Source organism: Peromyscus maniculatus, chromosome X (genome assembly GCF_049852395.1).
Source record: "Peromyscus maniculatus bairdii isolate BWxNUB_F1_BW_parent chromosome X, HU_Pman_BW_mat_3.1, whole genome shotgun sequence".
NCBI classification, from domain to species: Eukaryota; Metazoa; Chordata; class Mammalia; order Rodentia; family Cricetidae; genus Peromyscus; species Peromyscus maniculatus.
This window is the reverse complement of record NC_134875.1, coordinates 20483807-20506613: the sequence shown is the minus strand read 5'-3', so window position 1 is coordinate 20506613 and position 22807 is coordinate 20483807. Positions and strand designations below refer to the sequence as shown.

Genomic DNA, 22807 nt, shown 5'->3' with positions numbered 1-22807 from the left:
TTTTAAAACCCAGTAAGTCCAGTTACCAATGAAAACAGCTCTGCCCCAGCCTCTATCAGAAATGTAGCTGTGTGGCCTCCCATTGTTGAAGTAACCAAGGGCTCTTGGAGTCCGAAGAGGGTAGAGCCCTTGCCCCTTCATCCTGATTCACTATCCATCTCAGTTGTGGATGGGAGGATCATTGCTTTCCCAGATAACTTGAATCCATCTGGAATGAACTAAAGCCTAAATGAGGGGCATATCTGTGAGGGAACTTTTATTAATTAAATCATCTGAAGGATAAAGACCCACTAATAATCTGGATCTTTGAAGTGGGAAGATGCACCTTTAATCCAGATCTTTAGGGGTGGGAAGAGCCACCTTTAATTTGGACCACACCTTCTACTGGCAGTCTATATAAAATACATGGAGTAAGGAAGCTTGCTCTCTTTGCCTGCTTGTTCTTGTTCTTAATAGCAAGTCCATTCCTTCCCTGGCATTAGAGAACACTACTTCAGGATTCTGGTATATACTGAAGACCAGCTGAGACATTCAGCCTCATGGACTGAACAACCACTGGCTTCTTGGATTTAAATTGGTCGACATCCATTGTTGAACTAGCTGGACCATAGCCTGTAAGCCATTCCAATAAATCATATATATATATATATATATATATATATATATATATATATATATATATATGTGTGTGTGTGTGTGTGTGTGTGTGTGTGTGTGTGTGTGTGTGTGTGTGTGTGTGTGTATGTAAATCCTCATAAGTTTTGATCCTCTAAAGAACCATGATTAATGCCGACTTTGGTACCAGAAGAGGTTTAAGAACCACAGAAATATAAGGATAACTTTGTTGTTGTTTTTCAAGACAGGGTTTCTCTGTGTAGTTTTTAGTGCCTGTCCTGGATCTCGCTCTATAGACCAGGCTGGCCTCGAACTCACAGAGATCCTCCTGGTTCTGCTTCCTTAGTACTGAGATGAAAGGCATGTCCCGCTGCCACCTGGCATAAATTTTAAGGACATGGCATAGGTTTTCCAATTTGTCAACACCTACAGTTACTGAAGCCTCTCCTGGAAGCTCAGAGAGTTCTGAAAGCCCATGGTGTGACTAAAGGAAACAAATGCATTTGATTATTCTGATTCACCAGTTGTGAGCAGAAACAGAGTTGGTGACTCTACATAAAATTTTTGACAATTTGTGGAAAAACAAGGAAAATGATGATACTGGTTGGTTGGTCCTACCATTTCTGGATAAATTGACAAAGGAAAAGCCTGGGCTCCATGATCAAATTCAACCACTTTGCGCATCTCAGAATACGTTCAAGGACAATGAAATCAGTGGTAAAATTGACTGGCTTCAGATGTGCATAAACAGTCTAAAGACTTCTGTTTTGTTTCAATTGGAAGTAGATTCTTCTCTCATACAATACATCCCAGCCAGTTTCATTTCCATCCCCTTCTCCCAGGTCCCCACAAAACCCCTTCCTCCAGATCTAATCCCCCTGTGTTTCCATTCAGAAAGGAGGAGGACTCCCAGAGACCACAACCAAATATGACAAGATAAGATACAGTAAGCCAAGGCAAAAGCTTTCATCGAGGCTAAAGTGTCCCAAGAGCAGACAAAAGAGTCAGAGATCGTTCCACTCCCACTGTTAGAAACAAGTCCCACAAGAACACCAAGCTAACAGCCATAACATGTACACAAAGACCTGGCGTAGACCCGTGCAGGCCGGTGCTTGTCACTTCAGTCTCTGTGAGCCCAGGTGAGCCCAGCATAGCTGATTCAGTAGGCCATGTTCTCCTGCTGTCCTCCATTCCCTCTGACTCCTACAGTCTTTCCTTTCCCTCCTCTACAGGGTTTCTTGAACTCCAAGGGAAGGGACCGAATGGAGACCTCCAATTTAGACTCCATACTTCTGGTTCTGGATCTCTGCACATGATCCCATCTGCTGCTGGAGGAAGTGTCTCTGGTGAGGACTGGACAAGGCACCAATCTGTGAGTATAGCAGAATATCATTGGGAATCATTTCATTGTTTTATTTACATTTATTTGTTTGTTTGTTTATTTGTTTAGCCTGTCATGTCTGGTTCTACCCTAGGTCTCTGGGCTATCCAGGCATTGTTGGGCATGGGCCCCTGCTCATGACATGGACGTCAAGTTAAACCAGACATTAGTTGGCCACTCCCACAAGCTCTGCACCACCATTCCCCCTCCCCCTGCATATCTTGCAGGCCGATTGTAGAATGAAGGTTTTGTGGCTCGGTTGCTGTCCACGTTTCTCTTTTAGTGGCCTGAAAAGTACCTTCCCACACCAGAGACTAGACCATAGCTGTGATGGTTCCATGAAGGTACCACCTAACTTCTCTACATTCAATGAGCTATGTGGATATTGTCCTCTGTAATAAGGCCACCCTGCTATCAGTATTTGGAGGGCGACCTTCTGTCCTAGCATGAGCCTGGGGTATTTGGGGATTTCCACGGAACACCTTTGGCCAAAGACCTGACTGAATGCAATCCCAGCTCCTTACTAGAAGCCTTGCGTGGCTACAAAAGATGTCCAGTTCAGATTCTGTACCCTCCATTACTCGGGGTCCTCACAGTGTCACCCTTATAGATTTCATTAAGTTTCCACTGCACTAGGTTTCTACATTACCCCCAAGTCCCCCCCAATTCCAGCTGCCTCTCCCTGCAGTCTCTCCATATACCCCCAACCAGATTCCCCCTGTTCCCCTCCCCACCAGCAAACTCTACTCTATTGCCCTGTCCCAGGGGATCCCTGCAACTCTTATAAAGAACAGCATTTAACTGGGGCTGGCTTACCGTTTCAGAGGCTCAGTCCACTATCTTTGTGGCAGGGAGCATGGCAGCTGCAGGCACACACGGCAGTTTGAGTTATTGTTAGACACAAAGTTTGTTTTAACTAAGTTTTATAAATCAAAGAATATTTTATTTCCCTCAAATTGGACTGATATTTTACTAAACACAAAGAAGGGGATATACATGTAAAATGGGGATCTTGAATATTTTCCTTCAAAAAAAAAAAAAAAGAGGCTCAGTGCTGTGAGACACACCTATAGTACAAGGTATCTAGAAGGCGAGATGTGAAGATCACTTGAGCCCTGGAGCTCAAGACTGGTTTGGGAAACACGGTTAGAATCTGTCTCAAAAACGAGACAAGACAGAAAAACCTATGACATAATACAATACCCAATTTGACATTCTATAATAGTATGTTTGTACCTGTTATGAGTGATTAAAAAATATGCAGAAGCCAAAACTTAAACTTAAATACTCTTTATTGATGATAAAATGATTTCACAGCGTTAGAGAAAAAAATTCACTTTTACAATGAAAGAGTTGAAACCTTGCTACAGAGGAATGGCTGCCAGTCACATGCCATTTTTATTTATTTGGAAAGTACAATAATACATTTTAAAAGCTTTTGAGAGAATTTGCAATATTTTGCTTCTGCCTTTTTATGAAGAGGCACATAAACATGTTCAATTTTGAGATAAGTATTATACATATAGTACATATACATAAATACTATACATATATCAGCAAATCAAAATTAAAAATCACAGGCACTTTGGAGGCTGAGTTGTGAGGATCACTTGAGCTCAGAAATAGGAGACTAGTCTGGGTCACATGGTAAGATCATGTCTCCAAAATAAAACAAAGCAATACGCTAATGGCAAAAAAACCAAACTAATCTTTATTCACAAAAGTGAATTCACATTGCTGCACAGAAAAATCTCACTAATTAACAACAAAAGAGTTAAAAACCTGGAAACGTCAGAATAGGTGCTAGTTATTTGCCTGTTCTCATTTTATTTAAATGTGAATTTCCACCATAAAAACATGCTTTTTATCTAACATTAGAATTATATTGTTCCACACAGGTTCATGTTTTCTTCAAAGAATCATGAAGATAGTATGGATTGAAGAGACTTTCGAATATTTGCAATCTCTTGCTGCTGCTGTCTCATAGAAGGAGAAAATAAAAATGATGAATTTTTAGTTATTATGCATATTTTAGTAAATAAAATACTTCAGTGCTTCTGCTAAATTTTATATATATATGTATAAAACTTCCAGATTAAAATATAACTTACCGTTTCCATCATGTATTTCTTTTGATACTCAGCTATTTCTTTTTTAAGTTCAACAAATGAAGCAGTAGTTCGATCATTATTATTCTTATCCTCAATGTTCTTCAAAATCTAAAACACAAAAGGCAAGTTCAGTTGTAAACCATCGTGTTTCATCTTAGATTCTAAATTGTAAAATTCATTTTCACAAGTGAGACTTTATTAATACTCATCAATGGTTATTATTTATTCCATTTTTCAAAACATCATAAATTAGAAATGAATAATAATAATATAGAATGAAGTAAAAGACATCAGATATGAATCAAATGTTGTTAAAGAGACGAAATTAGCATACTTTCTCCCAAACAAAGGTTTAATGAACTGTTAAGATCAAGATGAAGCAAAAACAAACAAACAACAACAAAAATGTTGTGCAGTTTCACATGATTCCTAGGTATCTGGAGGCTCAAGAAGGAGAACAGAGATCTAGAAGTAAGCCTGAGCAACACAGTGGGACCTGACTCAAAGAAAAGCAAAGACAAAAGATATAGGATTAAGACTACAAGGTCCCAACAGCAAGATAATTTTGAAATTTTCTAGTAGGTTTCCAAATGTCAGGTTATATTTTATTTGGACTAGTGGTAAATGTGACATGAATTCACTAAGGGAAGAAAATGATCTGTACTGTGGAAATCTTTTTAAATTACATAAATTGAAAATTACATTTTTAATCTGTATATGGTAGGGCATACCCTTAATCCAAGCACTTGAGGGCCAAGACAAGTGGATCTCTGTGAATTCAAGGCTTGTCTGGCCTACATAGCAGGCCTGATAAGGCAATAGAGTGAGACCTGTCTCAGAAATATCACGTTTTAGCATTCAGTATTTTTCACATTTAAAAAACTATATATATATATATATACATACACATTAAGGCAGAGTCTCACAATGTAGCTCAGTCAACCTCAAATTTGATATCCCCCTACCCTAGCCTCCTTAATACTAGCAGTATAGGCATGTACCATCACATCCAGCCAAAAGAAATCAATTTTAAAGCTTTACTATCCACTCAATAAACTATTATTCTACTTCCTATTGTCCCCAATGTTAATTACTTAATAGAGTAATAATAATAACAATAACCATAGTAAGAGGAGATTGCTTCATTTTTCTTCAATGAGGAACAATATAAACAACAGTGCAAATAAGTTAAAATACAAATAGAAATGCAGCTTTCTGTATCTACAGAGATTAGAGTGGTAAAGATTTTAGTTTAGCTGGCAAATGAACAAGACATCAACAGATAAGGAGGACTGAAACATATTGGAGAACAACACTCCCAGAGCACAGGAGTACAGTCTGTGGGGTGAGACAAAGCATTTGGTAGAGGTGGGGATAGTAGGTACATGGAGGAAATGGTGCTTAAAACGAGACTCAGTCCTGGGGAATCTAAATAGATAGAATGTATTTAAGAAACTTAAAACCACTGAGAAGTCACTGCTGGATGTGCAGGAAGGAAGAGATGTTGTAGAAAGACAACATGACAGACCTATGAAGGATGGACTGAAGAAGAGAAATCAGTTAAGACTTTTCAAAGTACAAAGATGATAAGGTTTCCAGCAGAAAGAATGAACTAAGGTTAATAGCAATAAGAAAGATTTGATGAAATAATGAGCCACTGCACATAAGCTCATTTGAGAACCTAAAAGATATGGAAGAGTTAAACATTACACTAATGTTCCTAATGGTAAATGGGAACATTCAGTGATGATACTATTTAGGTGAAAGCTTGATTGGTGCTTTATCAAATATTGATACCAATCAAAAAACTGTTCCTACGGAATATTACAGAAAGCTGACAAGGTCTCTGCCTGAAAACAAAATAACTTTTGTTTCCATGAAAGATATTTTAAAAATTTTAATAACATACTTTTAACATCCTTTTAAAACTATTTAATATTGAGAACCAAATTTAGTAATATGCTTATGTATAAACAGGCAACTTTCAATCTAAAAATCTCCTCAACAGTCTAGTACTATCTTGGTTACCTCTAATGATTATAAAGTAGCATTACAGTCATTTTTGGTCAGTGTAACATTCCAGAACTGAGGATGTCAGAAAGTACTTCTACAATACATTTGAAAAGAAAAAGTCCACAATTTCAATTCAGTATTTCCTATTCAACAAACACTGGGATGCAAATACAGATGATAATGTAGAAATCATTCACAGACTTGATCTCCGATAAACAGAAAATGGCGACTCAAGAGTTAATCAGCTATGACTATGATGCATGACAAGTACATTGTTAGGTAAAATTACTAATTTGCATTTCCTATCTTGAATAATCATCACAAAACAATTAGAGCTCTACAACTATACTTAACACTTTTGTCCATAACAATTCAAAGTGAAAAGCAGTTAAAATTTCATATAAAATGTTTCCCTAATCAGCTGGAAAATCAACATTATACACAAATTATCTGAGGTGTTCCATTTCTGGGTACAACATACCTGTATGTATCGTGTAACCATCTGCATAATTAGTTTCATTTTCTGCATCTGTTTAATTTTGCACTGTCTTAGCACCATTTTCTGTTGTTGGAAAATATTCTACAAATATAAAAAACACTTATGTATTTTAGTAAAATATTTTTGTTGTTCTTCTAAGCTTTATATTTTATAGGTCAACGCTGTATCTCTAAGCTACATTCTCACCCTTAAAGCAAAAGAATAATTCCATACTGAAGTCAAAAGAAATAATTTGAAAATGAATACATTTAACATTTGACTTTGACAAAGATTATGTCTAAGTTTAAGTAATTTTATAAATAATTAATATGCAATGTAATGATCCTACCATTCATTGAAAAGGAATTGTTTAACTTTTTGAGACAGGGTCACCCTATATTGAACACGCTAGCTGGGACTTGTGCTTCTTCCTTAGTCTCCCAAATATCTGTCATTACCGGCATGCACCACCACATGAGAACAAGTAGAAAATCTTCATTATCCAAGTAAGAGCTCATTCTCTGAAATCTCAATGTCTACAATATAATTAATTTTACCTCTCTCACTTTTACTCTTCTAAACCCCGAGTTTGGAAAATTCAACTCTAGCTAGTCTTCTTGGTGGAAACATTTTCACTACCTGATGACCTTATTTCACTATGTATACAGAAACATCACAAAGAAAACATCCAGTCTCTCTTTACCAACCTGTATCTGTCTATGCTCTCATTTCTCAGGATACAGTATCTTTACCATGTTCTGTCTCACATGCCCATTCAAACTCAAGAACTCAGCTTTTACCTCCTCTACCTTACATTTGTAATTTGACCCTCTAGCCAGGCCAGTTAACTTTTCTGCCATATCAGCTGCTTGGGGGGATGAAGCATGAGGATCACAAGGACAAGGCATGACTGAACCACATGCCAGCCTGGGAAATTTAATGAAACCTTGTCTCAAGGAAAAGTAAGAAATGTCTGTGGATATAGCTTAGTGCTAAGAGCATTTGCTATCATGGATGAAACCCTAGGTTCTAATTTCAGGCCCCCAGGACCACAAAAAAGTAAATAATTAATTTGTCTACAGATCATTCCTTTTGCCAGGCAGTGGTGGCACACACCTTTAATCCCAGGACTGGGGAGGCAGAGGCAGGTGGATCTATGTGAGTCTGAGGCCAGCCTGGTCTACAGAGGGACTTCCAGGATAGCCAGGACTGTTACACAGAGAAGCCCTCTCTCAAAAAACCAAAACAACAACAAAAAGATTATTCCTATTAACACACAAACACGTTATCTCTCTTAGCTCAAAAATCCAAATCAAACAAAAACTCTACAAACTCTGTTTCATTTGTTCTCCTACTAAGCAGTCCTTTCTTTCCTGTTCTGTCCTGTACCCGTTCTAATTCTAATTCTAATTCATTTTATTTTTTCAGACAGTCTTACTGTCTTGTCTGGATCACACTCTGTAGAAAAGGCTGGCCTCGAACTGAGAGATCTACCTGCCTTGGCCTTGCAAGTGTTGGGACTAAACTCGTCACTACCACACCTGCTTCTAATTAGTTTTGTACTCATTTTTCCAACCAAATCATTCTATCCAATACACCAATGACTTCCTGTTGTTAAATCTAGCTTATCTGGTCTATAGGCTATGTATGGCACAGTTAACGGTCTTTTCTTTATAAATACTTCCTTCATTTGGGGTAGTTGAATTTCTACCAACTAGGCCCCTAGTGGCCTATCCTCAGACTTTCTATTTACGTTTTTAATCACTCCCTTGGTGATTTCATGCAGGATTATGGTTAAAAAACTGCATTTAAGCAGAGAATTTTAACTTTGTAGCTTTAGTTCAGCGTTCTCTCCTGAATCTCAGAATTATATACAAGTCATTGGCCTAGTCACCCACTTCCTAGACAAAATTTCTTGTGTACCTCAAATTGAACATTTGCAAAACTAAGCTGACCAATGAAGTCCAAAATTATATGATATGACCTGTTTCCCCAGATCTTAGGTTTAATTTTTTGATGATTATAAGCAATGAAAGAAGAAAATATAAAGAGTAACTAATACAGCTATATAATGTGTGAGGGGGACATTTGTTGTGTTACAGCTCTGGACATTGAAAGTAAACCGTTTCCTGTACTGGTGCTGTGGTTTGGCCGTGGTGTGATTCACTAGTTTGTAAAAGGCCCTGTCTTCAGTTTCACATCACAAGAAGCAGGGAGCAAGGGTATGGGGGAGCAATGGAGAAGGAAGAGGGACAGAAAAGAGAGAAAAAGAAAGGAAAGAAAGGAAGGGGGAAGGGAGAAAGGGGATGGAGAGAGAAAAGGAATAAAGGAAAGAAAAGCTAAACCAAATCATAATCTAAGTACAGTGTGTTTTTTCAGGAATGGGCAAATGACCACAAAGAACTCGGTGATGCTGTTCTATCAGCAGTAGTGAGAAAGTCTGTCTCAGTCCACTGCATGTTCCAATGTTGGAGGAAACATAGGATTGGAAGGATTAATTTAGTAACCCCAAGAAGAACTTGCAACAACATCAAGAAAGATAGTTCCTAAAATACCCCCGTTTTCCATTCAACCGTACCTAAATCTAACTTACCCACGATTTGTTTCACAGCAAGAAGTAAACCACCTTCAGTCTTTCAAAAGTTTCTTTTGTTTGAAATGATAAGAATCCCAGCTACTATAAGGAGCCCAGTGGAATCTGTGGTATATTTGCCTATACTTCTGTGGTTACGGTTCTGCAGGACCAGAACTGGGTAACAGTGGGTAATGCACCTTGGGTTAGCTCCCCAGGCCTATTGAAGACGAGCATCTAGAGTCCTACTTGAAATCTTGCGATCAAAGATTAATTATAAAGCTAATTGCGATACCAACAATTAGGTTTTCTTGCTGTTTCTTGTATTTCTGCTTCTCCAAATCCCACTGCTTAAACAGATGCATCAACTGCGGGTAATACTTATTGTTAACTTCCAGCCTGTAAAACATAAGAATAAAGGCTCATATTTTATATCAATATGAAAATAATTAAAACAAAATTGAATTGACATATTTTATACGATAAAAAAGAAGGAAATCATAACAGTTTCACAGTTTAAATATTCTGGTGGGAACCCAAGAGTAAAAGTAGATTTATATAAATTCTAAAAATACGTCTTTTCCTTACTAAAAATCTTCTCATATGGTTTGCCTCTTGAAATCCAAGGAAATTTTATCATATATGTGTATATATAAAATATAAGGATACATATATATCATGTATATATCTCCCATATATATACATACACACATATACATATAAACACACACATATTTCAAGGGAAGATTAATTTCATCTCCAAATAATTTTTCACTTTTTCTACAGGTTCCAATAAAAAGCAAATTACTTCAGCTGAGTGGTGGTGGTGCATATCTTTAATCCCAGCACTCAGGAGGCAGAGGCAAGCAGATCTCTGTGAGTTCGAGGCAAGCCTGGTCTACAGAGAAAGCTCCAGGACAGCCAGTGCTACACAGGGAAATCCAGTTTCAAATAAAAAAAAAAATACAAAAAGTAAATTATTTCTAAGTAGAAATATTTTACTAATCCCTTTTGGCAGATATGATTTGGTACAAAGAATAGTTAGGTAAATTAAAATAACACAAATTAGTTTTGATGTAAAATGAACTATATTTTACATTGTCCACACAGTTAACTAAAAGACATTGAATAGTTTATATGTCATCTACCATTTATGTAATAAATGTTTTTCCAGAGTGAACATGAATTACTTTTAAAATAATAACTCTCTCAATTGTTCTTTGGAAGGAAGAGCATGTAATCTTCACTGACGTCCACGAAATATGTCTCACTTCTATGAAGGCATGGGATTCTGCCACTCCTCCAGTTGTATGACCACACATGCGCAGTTCAGTAGCTAAGCAAGGGGACTTACATCATCACTATGCTGCGCATTACGCAAATGCGTGCAGTGCAGTCAGGTAATCTGCACATGCATGGCATAGTTCCTTAAGGCCAAATGCGCATGTGCAGGGAAATCCCTAAAAAGCTGATCACAGACTCTTCCCCTCTCTCTTCTCCTCCCACCTCTGTCCCTTCTCCTCACGTATCTCTTCCACAGGCCTGCCATGCTCTCTTCACTCAGGCCCCAAAATAAAGCTCTGAGACTGGGTTTTCTCATGCCTCGTGACTTTCCTCACAGAGTAAAAGCACTGTATTTAAAATCAACAGCTGTACTACTACTTACTTAGAGAAAATTCAATTGAAACATTTCACTGGAGATTCCAATAGACAGGTGATACTATTTTCATAAGTAATTTGCACCAATATATACTCAGAGATGATATAAACTTGGCGCTTAAAAATGCCAGCAAACTTACATTCGCTGTTGTTTGGTTCCCCAAACTTGTTTCATCTTGTAGCTACTCTTTTTGGAAACAGTTTCAGAGAAGATTTGCACTCTTCTTCTCTTTTCAAGAAGAGATTTATTAATCCCATCTATATCGAAAATAAAGGTTGATGTTAAAAAGAGCTTCAATTGTTCCTAAATATTCAAGTATATATATATAGATATAGATACATAGATATAGATATATAGATATGGCTAAAGATTATTAAACAGTATCACTGACACTTAAAATTAAATTGAAATATATCACCAACATGGTGCACAAAAAGTTTCCCACTGTAGAGTACTTAGAATTTTGCATTTTCACACTAGGGATTGACAACCAATGAAGTCAATGCAAATAAAATAAAATACACAAACCTCTGAATTCCAAAATATTTTTGGCCCTATATATTTTGGATGAGAAATGTTCAACCTTACCTTAGTTCTGATTTTCCTAATGGAAGATAATTTTAAAATTAGGCACAATAATAATGAACCCAGGAGAAAAATTTTTGGGACAAATTTTAAGTGCTTCACAAACAGCTTAGCAGAAGGGAAATACTTCTAAATTCAAAACAAATAATGTCCCACTGAAATGAGCTTTATTAGCCAGCATTTAAACTGTGGTTAGAAGTCAAACTTTTAACTACAGAAATGATCCTGAAGTATCGTCTTATAACTCAAGCTTTAAAATACATAAAATTACTCTCTTGAGTATTATAATCCAAGTCATATTTAAAAAATAAGATATTTGTATAAAATATTGACAATGATAATCCTAAATATATTTTTATAAAACTAGCAAAATACCGAAGATAGAAAAATAGCTTTTGTCTGGGGAAATGGCTCAGTGTTTAAAATGCCTTCTATGCCAAGCATGAGGCCCTGAGTTTGAATCCCCACCACCCACATAAAAGCCAGCTGTGATGTTGTGTGTCCCTGACCACAGCACTGAGGGGCAGAGACAGGCAGCTCCTTCGGACTCCTTGGACATTCAATCTCTCTGAAATGATGAGGTCCAGATACAAAGAGATCCTGTCTCAAAAAAAAGGAAGGCCCTGGAGAGATTTCTCAGTGCTTAACAACATTGGTTGCTCTTCCAGAGAACTTGGGTTCATTTCCCCTGCACACACACGTGGCGCCTCGCAATGATCTATACCTCCATTCCTAGAGGAATAAATTCTTTCTTCTGGCTCTTGAAGGCAAGAGACAAGCATGTTTTGCATGTATATATGACGGCAAAACTCTCTCTCTCTCTCTCTCTCTTACACACACACACACACACACACACACACACACACACACACACACACACACGAAATGACTGAGGAAGACATTCCAATTTCAACCTCTGGCTGCGACAGGAGATCTACAGTTTAAGCCTAGACTGGGCTTCAGATCAAGTTCCAGATCAACTCGAACTACACAGTAAGATCCTGTCTTAAAAACAAGGAAGCAACACAAAATTAACAAAGTAATTAACAAAATACTATATAAAAGGGAATTTATACAACTTATGAACAGAATTTAAATTTCAGATCTTTCCCTTTCACAACTTTTACTTTCGATTTTCTTCACTTGATGTAGATGAATGTTTTGCATGCATGTATGTATATATAACTTGTATGTGCCCACAGAGATCAGAAGAAGGAATAAGATCCTTCAGAAATGGAGTTAGAAATGGCTGTGATCTACCATGAGGATGCTGGGAACAGAACTCAGGTCATTTACAAGGGAAGCAATCAGTCTTGACCAATAAGCCAGTACCCTCACAGTTTTGGATATAAAAGTAATTATAAAGGGGTTGGAGAGATGGCTCAGTGGTTACAAGTGCTTGCTGCTCTTTTGAGGACTTGAGACCATTTCCCAGTTCCATGTTACACAGCTCACAACTGCCTCTAACTCCAGCTCCAGGATATCCTACTCCATCTTCAGAGTGTGACAGACACTTACATGTGCACATACCCCCATGGAGACACATAATTAAAAAGAAAATAAATCTTAACAAATAATAATGAAGAATTTTATTAGTGTTCAGGATCATGCTCTCCTTCACAGAAAAGGGATTTCAGCAAGAGTCTTACAAAATACATTTTGGAAATAAAAACCTGATACATAGAATCACTTGTGGGAACTATTAGTCTGGGAATAGAAAGAATTGTAAAATTTTCTCCATCTATTTTTTTCTTCTAAAATTCTATATGAGACTCACAGGTCTAAAGGCATCATTTTTACTTTGTTTTATCATGGAAAATTTTAAGCGGCAAAATTTATGTTTTTAAATCACAAAATTCATGTGAAATCCAGTGCTAAGAAAGCATTAAATGACAGTTCTATAGAACACCAATTAACACTTCCTTTTACATAAGAATTAATATATAGTGTTAACATACTTATCTCCAAAAAACATACCTCTGAATTTATCCAACATAGTGTGTATTTCATCTCTGTGAAGAAATTACAATAAAAATTAAAGCTGGAAATATAGTTCAGTGGTAGATCATTTGCCTAGCACACACAAAACTTTACACAAAAAGTTCTTTTATTTATTTATAATATATAGCATATGGGTTGGAACAAATGTCACATGCAACCTAACATAAACTATTTCTTAGACAACTAAAGTAAACCTTTGTTAATATTTTATTGCTGACAATTCATACACGTACATCCCCATTACTTTCTTTTATCTGTCTCTCACTCTTGCTGAACCCCTTCTTCCCAACTAACTAGGTCTCAAGGAGTCCAGGCTAGGCTGAAATACGTATATAGCTGAAGATGACCTCGGATTTCTGATCTACCTGCATCCACCTCTCTAGAACAGGAATCACAGGTACTACATTTGAAGTACTCTATTGAACTGGCAAAAAAAGTATTTGAAAATTTTACCCCATAGCTTCATCCACTTCTGCAGGAGGGCATTTCCTCTCATCTTTGTTCAACACTGGGCTCTTTTCTGTATTAACAATACAAATGAAAAACACATTGGAAATTAATTATGTTATATTACTAATAGTTAGCAAAGTGCTATCTTCATTTGCATTTCTCTGGAACTTTTCTCAATGTAAATTTTTGAAGCAGCTACAGAAATGAAATAATTCCTTTGCAGGTTTTATGGAATCAATTCACAATTTGCCAGCATTTTATATGACCAATTTTCAAGTCTTCCTGGGGTAAAACCATTTTAAGTTCTTCATTATTTCTCAATATACCGGGACTACAGAGCCAAGAGAAGCTATATGCATCACTAAAACTCCGGTAGAGAAATGTACATCTAAAATTAGAAATGAAAGTATCAGGAAATCTGAGACTAGGTAACAATCAGATGAACTCCAGGACACCATCAATGCCCAACACTGGATATGCTGTACCTTCAGACAGAGCCTTCTTCAAAACACTCAGACCATCTTCTTCATCATCAAAGTCAAAAAGCACTAAGCGCTCCTTCTTGCCTACAGACATAACTCTACCAAAATCCCTTCTTCTGTTGACAAACGATCAGATGTTTTCTTAGTTGAAACACAAAGGTAAAGAATCTCAGAAGTCATGGAAATCCAAAGGTATCATTTAAATAAATGCTAAATTTAAAATGTCAAAAAATCAAATAAGAATTATCTTTGTTCATTGAAAGATTAAGTTTTTTCCTCTTTTTACATTGATTTTTTAATAATTTTCCTATATTACTGATAATTTCATATACATATTCAATACATGTGACATGTATGCACATTTCCCCCTCTCCATCTCCTCCTGTATCCTACTCAACATGTCTCTATCCAAACTTTGATTTCTTTTTTTAAAAAAGTATCCTTTTTAACCAAAGCAAACAATTTGTCATTTCTCAATTTTAAAAATGCAAAATTGGCCACAACCTACACTATATGAGTCCCTCCCCCCCCAACAAAAAAAAAAGAGCAAAATATTTCTGTTCTTAACGTCTGGGACATCTGAATTTTGGTCCTATGTCTCACCGATTCTTTTTAAAAAGTGAGCAAGTCTGTAGCTCAGTTTCAAAGTAAAATCATGGTGCTATCAGAAATCAACCTGGGCAAATATGTGTTCATGGAAAAAGATCGTATGGTCTATTCACAACAAACACCCACCACCATAACCACCACTCCTCCCACAGAAAGACCAGACATTTGAGAAGCTGGGTATTTGAGGAAGCTGAGTATTTCAAACATCAGAAGATATTTAAAGATTGCAAGAACAAAGCCAGTCTAAGCTTGACTAGGCCTGAGCTACAAAGGGAGATCCCACCCTACAGAAACAAACCGCAACTGACAGAAGAAGCTGACCGTGGTGGTGCAGGGCTCTAATCCCAGTATGTGGGAGATTGGGCCTGGAGGATCAGTGGTTAGAACCCACCCTGGGTTACTTATTAATCCCTTGCAATGTCTCCTCTGTTTTTCATTTTCCTTCGCCACGCCCCGCTCTCCACCATCCACACCGTCCGCATCAAACCAGCAGACCACATGGAGGGAAACGAAGATGGGTCCTCAGTTTGTGTCTAAGGGATCTGGGCCCCACCCAGAAGCATGGGGGCAGCCCCCACAGCTCCTCCCCAGGGCTCCATGTTCCGCAGACCCCGGTCCTGCCCACCCCACCCCCATCCCCTCACCCCACCCCGCTCTCGGCTTCTACCGCCAGGCTCCGTGAGTGTGTCCTCCAAGGGTTGCCCATCCTCGAAGGCCGCGGCCTGTTCATCCCTCGGCCGTTAGTGAGGTTCTCCGCCTCCGTTCTCCTGTCAGAAGTCACGGGAACGACTTCCTGCCAGAGGTCACCGGCCCATCGGGAGGATTTTCCTCACTAAGCACCGCCTCCTCCAGTGACCCCAAACCCTCAGCCGAGCCGAACTCGCTTACTGGGCATCGGGCAGTGAGCACCCTCACGTCGGCCCCCTCCGGCACTCGGCGCCCCGACTGAGAAAGCTGCTGTGCCAGCGCCACCGCGGCCAGAGGACCTTTGGGATTTGAGCGGGAGAAGAGGCAGGCTCCTCAGGGCGCTCGCTGATTGGCTGAACGGCCGCACATGCGCACATAGAGTGCGAGGCCAACTCCGCTGGAAGGGCAAACGGGTTGATCCTGATGGCGTCTTCAGCCCTGGGAACGGACCACTGACTTCAGGACAAATGCTTTCCAGTTTCTAGGTCTATACTCCTTTACACACTTGAAAATGAAAAGAAAACATGTAAAATACGAAGCAAAGCACGAAACTCTGCCAGTTTCTAGGTTTATACTCCTTTACATGCTTGAAAATGAAAGGAAAACGTGTAAAATACGAAGCATGGCACTGCTACCTTATTTCAACTGTAGAGGCCCTTGTATGAATTTTTGTTTTGATTCATGTATGTATATATTTAATGTGTGTGTTTTTCCTGCATGTACATAGGCACACCACATTTCTGGTCCTCCTGTCTCTACCTACTGAGACTGATTACAAGAGTGTTCTCTCTGTCTCTCTCCTCTCTCTCTCTCTCTGTCTCTCTCTCTCTCTCTCTCTCTCTCTGTCTCTCTCTCTCTCTGTCTCTCTCTGTGTGTCTCTCTCTGTCTCTGTCTCTCGCTCCTTCTGTATCTCTGTCTCTGTGTCTCTCTCTCTGGATCTCTATCTCTATCTATCTCTCTCTGACATGTTTATGAGTATTTGCCATCATGTATGTCCATGAACCACATGCATGCATGCCTGATGCTCACAGAAGCCAGAAGACAGCACTGATCCTCTGAAACTGGAGTTATGCATATTTGGGAGCCATCATTTGGGAGCTTCAAAACAGAGTCCTCTGCAAGAGCCATAAGTGCTCTTAACAGCTGAGCCATTTTTCCAGACCAGTCTTGCATGCACTTTATGTGAGCGAGGGCATTTCTCCCAAAAGCTGTTTGCTTTCACTGTTTTCCTACCTGTGCACTGTTAAAAAAGAAAAAGGCTAAACTTGAAAAGAGCAAAGAGAGCTCTATGGGATGGTACAGTGGGAGGAAAAGGAAGGGGGAAGTTATGTAATTCTAGTGTAATCACCAAAAAAGGAAATAATTTTAATGGCCATTTTTGTACCCTTTGTGTCCAGAAAAAGAAAATAACTGACATAGTTTTTACAGGGACTACTTTAGTCTTATAAGTTGATTAAGAAAAAAATGTCACCCTGATGATTTTGCAGCATCCTAGTGAGAAAGGAACTGACTTTCCCCACTAAGTAAAAAACAATTTTGAATTCTGAGTTGTGTGCCCACATGTTCCTGTGAGTACACATATGTGCATATCTCTCTCTCTCTCTCTCTCTCTCTCTCTCTCTCTCTCTCTCTCTCTCTCTGTGTGTGTGTGTGTGTGTGTGTGTGTGTGTGTGTGTAGGCGGTTATAATGCATAGCCTCATCATTCTCCATCTTAAATCTTGAGACAGGGTCTCACTGAACCTGCATGTCACCAATTCCACTAGCCTGGCTAGCCAGCAAGCTTCAGGGATCTCTCTGCCTGTCTCCACCTACCCAGCAATGGCCTGCCAGCCTGGATTTTTAAAGTGGATTCTAGGGCTCCCACTTTAAGTCCATATTCTTGCAAGGCGAGAACTTGACCAAAAGAGCCATCTCCCTAGCCCCTCTCTGTGAGATTTGTTGTTGTTACTGCCATTGTTTGCTTGCATTTCTCTAATCACTCCTAAGATTAGGCATGCAAAATGTTAGTTAGGACTTTATTCCTCTTTTCTCAAAACTCCTATATTATGGAAATTATAAAGGCCACTCCAGGTAGTTAAAAGGAAGATTTATTTAGTGGGTGACTTACAAATGAAGGAATAGATAGGTTGTGGGGGGTCTGGGGAAGGTGTATCGCAGTCCAGCGATGTTCTCTGGAGCTCTGCTCAGTCAACCTCCACCGTCCAGGTTCCAGAAACAGAGAGTGTGCTTGTCCATCCAGGTCTCTGGTCTTCAGTCGCCTCCCTTGGCCCCGCATCGTAGGCGTGACAGTTGCCAGAGTCTCAATGTGGTTTGGAACTTCCAGATCCAAGCTGGAATAGCTACCCACTACATCTCCCCCTTTTTGTCTAAATAAGAAGGTTCTAAACTAGTACAAGACTATATACAAAGGAATGGTTATCAAATATTGTCCAGGAATTATGAGGGATAATGACCTAGATAAGATGGAACTACAACCAATGCAAACAATATCAAGCAAGAAACACATAGTAAAATCCAGAGAAGTATAGAGCATAGGTAAATGGCATGTTATAAAGATCATTCTTGGCCGGGCAGTGGTGGCGCATGCCTTTAATCCCAGCACTCGGGAGGCAGAGCCAGGCGGATCTCTGTGAGTTCGAGGCCAGCCTGGGCTACCAAGTGAGCTCCAGGAAAGGCGCAAAGCTACGCAGAGAAACCCTGTCTCGAAAAACCAAAAAAAAAAAAAAAAAAAAAAAAAAAAGATCATTCTAAAAGGTGTCCTATCCTAAAGAACCTGAATCTAATACTTAATATGTTCTATCTGTGATATTATTAGGATTCGGGGCTCTCACCACCACAGCCCGGGTTCAATTCCCCGTCAGGGAACCCCATGGGATGTGCGTGCAGGCTGGGCCAAATGAGAGAGGCGGTGGGGGGGTGAAGTAGTGCTTTTCAGCCAGCAGGCGGAACTGGTAGAGCTCCAAAGCAGGGCCTGCTGGCGACCTTGGCTGGTGGCAGCTGGAGGCAGATGGCGGGATGGCCGAGAGCCAGGAGCCGGATACCTCACTAGCAAAGGTTTTTCACTGGTCTCGGAGCTAAGCTAGGGAGCAGAGACCAGAATAGCTGCTCCCTTTTTCGGGAATGGAACCGTGTAGGCCTTCCCTGGTTATATGGAACTTTGCAGGCTGGTTTAGGTACCCGCCAGCCGGGGAGGAGGTTGAGGGCAGGAGCCGCCCAGGACTTTGGAATTTGACCCATGTGGGCGCCAGATATTATGGAAATTATCAAGGCCATTCCATGTAGTTAAAAGGAAGATTTATTTAGTGGGTGACTTACAAATGAAGGAATAGGTAGATTGTGCGGGGGTGGGTGGGGGGGTGGTGTCTGGGGAAGGTGTATCACAGTCCAGCGGTGTTCTCTGGAGCTATGCTTAGTCAACCTCCACCGTCCAGGTTCCAGGAACAGAGAGCGTGCTTTCCCATCCAGGTCTCAGGTCTCCAGATGTCTCCCTTGGCCCCGCCTGATAGGCATGACAGTTGCCAGAGTCTCAATGGGGGTTGGAACTTCCAGATTAAAGCTGGTATAGCTACCCACTACACACCTAATTTGTTTCTTGCTCACTTTACAGTTCGGACTTAACTGTATGAGTTGCATAAATCAACTTCAGATTTGTAGTGCTTATTGCTGGTTTTTCACCACTGAAGATCAAACTCATGTTTTTTATACTGCACTCTACCACTGTGCTACATCATCAGCTGATTTGTAGTTCTGTATGCTGAGTATTCGCCCCTATGTGTTTTAAAGAAAACTACTGTGAATCATAAATTTTTTCCCCTGTACTATAGGGTCTAAAGGGATTTGGTGCCCTCTTCTGGCCTCTTTGGGACATACCAGGCACACATTTGGTACACATAAATACATGCATGCAAAAAACCTCTACACACAAAAGGTAATTTTCTGTTTTTGATTTTTCAAGACAGGATTTCTCTGTGTGGCCCCATCCATCCTGGAACTCACTCTATAAACCTGGCTGGCCTGAAACTCGGAGATTCACTCATCTCTGCTTCCCAAGTGCGGGGATTAAAGGTGTAACCACCACCACCTGGCAATAAATTTTAAAAAATTAAAATAATCTCCTATGACTCGTTTTCTTCTGCTGGGTTGCCTTGTCCAGCTTCGGTGTGAGAGCATCTGCCTGGTCTTATTGTATCTTGTTTTGTTGTCTCCTGCAGATCTGCTCTTTTCTTATGAGAGAATGAGTGGGAGTGGATCTAGAGGAGAGGGGAGGTGGTGGGGAGCTGGGAGGAAAGGAGGAAGGGAAACTGTGGGCAGAATTTATTGTATGAGAGAAGATTCTATTTTCTTTCCTTTTGGGGGGAGTTGGTTTTCACATTTTTATTGGGGGGCAAAAAGGAAGGGTCCTCATCCATCAGCAGGATTATTTGCAGGTTCTTCAGCCTTTCCAGGCATGGGAACTGAGGGTCCTGGGAGTGGCTCGGTACATCAGGCATGTTCCCATTATCTTGCACAGGCATTGGGTAGTTGTAGGGTGGGTGTGGCCTGGTTGATCAAAACTGCGTACTTGGTATAAGGGCTGACTATGAGCATAATTATAGCAAGGCCCAGACACTACCATCACTGACTCCTTCACTGAGGCATCTTGAAGGAAGAGAGACTCCTGGCTATCTTGGTCTTTGCCAAGAAGAATCTATTTTCAATAAAAATAAGTAAAATAAAATAACATATTCCCTCATAATGTCTGTAAGAATTTTATTTTCGTTTTTGTTCATCTGAATTTTCATGTGTGCTATCAGAAAAGAAACCAGTTATTTTAACCTTCATATGGAAACCAACTGTTGCAGGAATTTCGGGGAAGCTGAATTTTCTCTAGTCCCCAATGTGAGCACCATCATTTTTTTGCAGCCTTTTCCCAGTTAACACCCACTTTGATGGTGATGTCTATAAATTGCTCAGGATGTATCCCTGTAAAATCCCTCTTGCATTTGGGGCTTCCAGTGAACATCTGTTATCAACTGTTGGCCAAAAGCTGTGTTGACCACTGTCCAGTGCACAGGGGCCTCCGGGTCAAAACAGGTGTACTGTCTTTAACTGTCACAGAGCTGGTCATACAATTGGTTCAGGGAATCATCAGAGCACTGAGTGACTCTTCAAATTTTGACCAAGATTATGACTCCACAATCTCCATTCTGAACTCCTCCAGCCTGACTTTCATCATTCTTAGAAGTGCCTGGAGAACCTCTGGTGTGTTGGGTTACATTTGGGACACTTATCAGGAAGGAAGGTGTCGGCAAATCACTTCAGGTTAATAGTGTTTGTGATGCCTGAATGATCAGCGAGGCAGGTGCTGCCTAGTAGACCCTACACTCTTTCCTCTGGAGGTAAAAAGGGCAATCAGGAGCTGCTGGCAGTTGCCCCAAGTAAGTTAGTGGCTGTGCATAATGGTAGACATGAGGAAGAGTGCTGTCGGTTGATTTTTCTACTCTTTTGGGGCCCCACCACCCAGTTCCCACATAAATACAGAGAGGCTTTTCTTACTTTTAAATGCCCTGCCATAGCTTGACTTGTTTCTAGCCAGCTTTTCTGAACTTAAATTATCCCATCTACCTTTTCCCTCTGGTCTTTTCTTTTCTTCTGTATATCTTATTTTCACTCTTACTCATGGCTGGCTGGGTGGCTGGGTGGCTGGGCTCCTGGCCCCCAACACCCTCCCCTCCTTGTGCTCTAGCTCTTTCTTCTTTTTCTCCCACATTTTCTCCTTCTATTTATTCTCTCTGTCCGCCAGGCCGGCCTATCCTTTCTCCTGCCTAGTTATTGGCCGGTCAGCTTTTTATTAGGCCACCAGGTGTTTTAGATAGACACAGTAACACAGCTTCACAGTTAAAACAAATGCAACATAAACAAAAGTAACACAACTCAAAATAATATTCTACAACACTTGATCATAACTTGTGGCTGCTCTAAGTATGGTGGGGTGTGATGTCACTAGTTCAGGAGATCAGTAGTGGTGAATGCCTGATAAATATAATGAACTGTGTCTGGTCTGAGAATCCTGTCCTCTTGGAGGTTGGCTGGCCATGGAGTTTGACACCACAGGCACGGGGCACTCAATGGCTGGTCACTGGGAAGCCTTCAGGGACCTGGACCTTAAGCATACTGAGGTGGAGGATACCCTCCAGCGGTCTGTGGAAAAGGGGCCAATGGCAGCTGTGGAATGAGCCGTCAGACGGGAAGTCAGGATACAAAGCAGACATTGGTACTTTGTTCTGAATTCTTAGTGTGGGGATGGCCACCCTCAGGGGGAGGTGTAGATGGTGGAAGTTCCAAATCTTGATCCTCTAACTGGAAGATAGGTGGCTTTTTCAGGGTTGAAACTCCTCTTAGAGATCAGGACAGCAGTGGATACCCAAGAGGCATGGAATTGAACTCTGTCTTGTGGGTAGAGCGCCAGACTACACCAGGTATTGATGTAAGGAAACTGGTCCAGGTGGCCTGGCTCCCCAGTGCAGGCATCCTTCACTCTGCAGATGTTGGAAAGGTCCAGGATTCTTTCTAAAGGGCAGGAAATGTGGAAGGAGGGCCAGTTAACTTCACAGAAGGTCCTCCTCAGTATAGGAAGGACTTTGGGGGGGGGGTGCCACCTCTCAGACTACTAAAAGTGTACTCTCATCTTTCTGTTTGAAGTAGACCTGGGTCTGGTCTTTCATTTCTCTGCACTTGCATGTTTGGTATACTATCACAGGAAGAGGATCCACAAATAAAGACTATGTTTAACAAATGGAATAGCTGGTAGAAAATAAAAGATATTGTAGAGAAAAAAAACTTTGGAAAGGCATAGAGAGACTCAAGCAAGAAGGCGAGCTGTAATGTTAAATCCAACCTGGTCACATTTGCCTGCTCACTCCTGGAACCTTGAGTTAAATGCTTTGCTTCTCTATGCTGCTTAATGGCCCACGAGGACACTGGTAACACTGAAGCTGCTCCTCCTTAAAGAAAATGATGCATCTACCCTAAGGGCAGGGCTATTTCTTTGCTAAAATCATGTTCCAATAGGGCATGGTTTTGAATTAACAAGGTACCTTCCTAAAATGAGTTCATGTTCCTAATGAAATCACCAGGATGTTTAAAAGAAGAGTCATAGTTCATTTCTTTGGATTACATGCTC

At 40.1% G+C, this 22807-nt stretch overlaps 1 protein-coding gene across 4 annotated transcripts; it reads right to left on the bottom strand.

Moving 5' to 3' along the window:
- Positions 1 to 3270: 3270 nt before the first annotated feature.
- On the bottom strand, positions 3271 to 15967 carry LOC143270681 (synaptonemal complex protein 3-like). Of its 4 annotated transcripts, none has more exons than XM_076561537.1 (9): positions 15846 to 15967; positions 14352 to 14489; positions 13870 to 13936; positions 13393 to 13427; positions 10970 to 11087; positions 9470 to 9569; positions 6602 to 6700; positions 4108 to 4215; positions 3271 to 3972 (listed from the first exon to the last, which is right to left on the bottom strand). In XM_076561537.1, the coding sequence occupies exons 2-9, from the start codon at positions 14440 to 14442 to the stop codon at positions 3916 to 3918; spliced, it is 675 nt and encodes a 224-aa protein (XP_076417652.1). In that variant the 5' UTR covers positions 14443 to 14489; positions 15846 to 15967; the 3' UTR covers positions 3271 to 3915. The 4 variants fall into 4 exon arrangements, with proteins under 4 accessions (XP_076417652.1, XP_076417654.1, XP_076417655.1 ...); XM_076561539.1 differs by lacking the exon at positions 15846 to 15967 and adding an exon at positions 15602 to 15825; XM_076561540.1 differs by lacking the exon at positions 15846 to 15967 and adding an exon at positions 15607 to 15825.
- Between the last annotated feature and the right edge of the window lie 6840 nt (positions 15968 to 22807).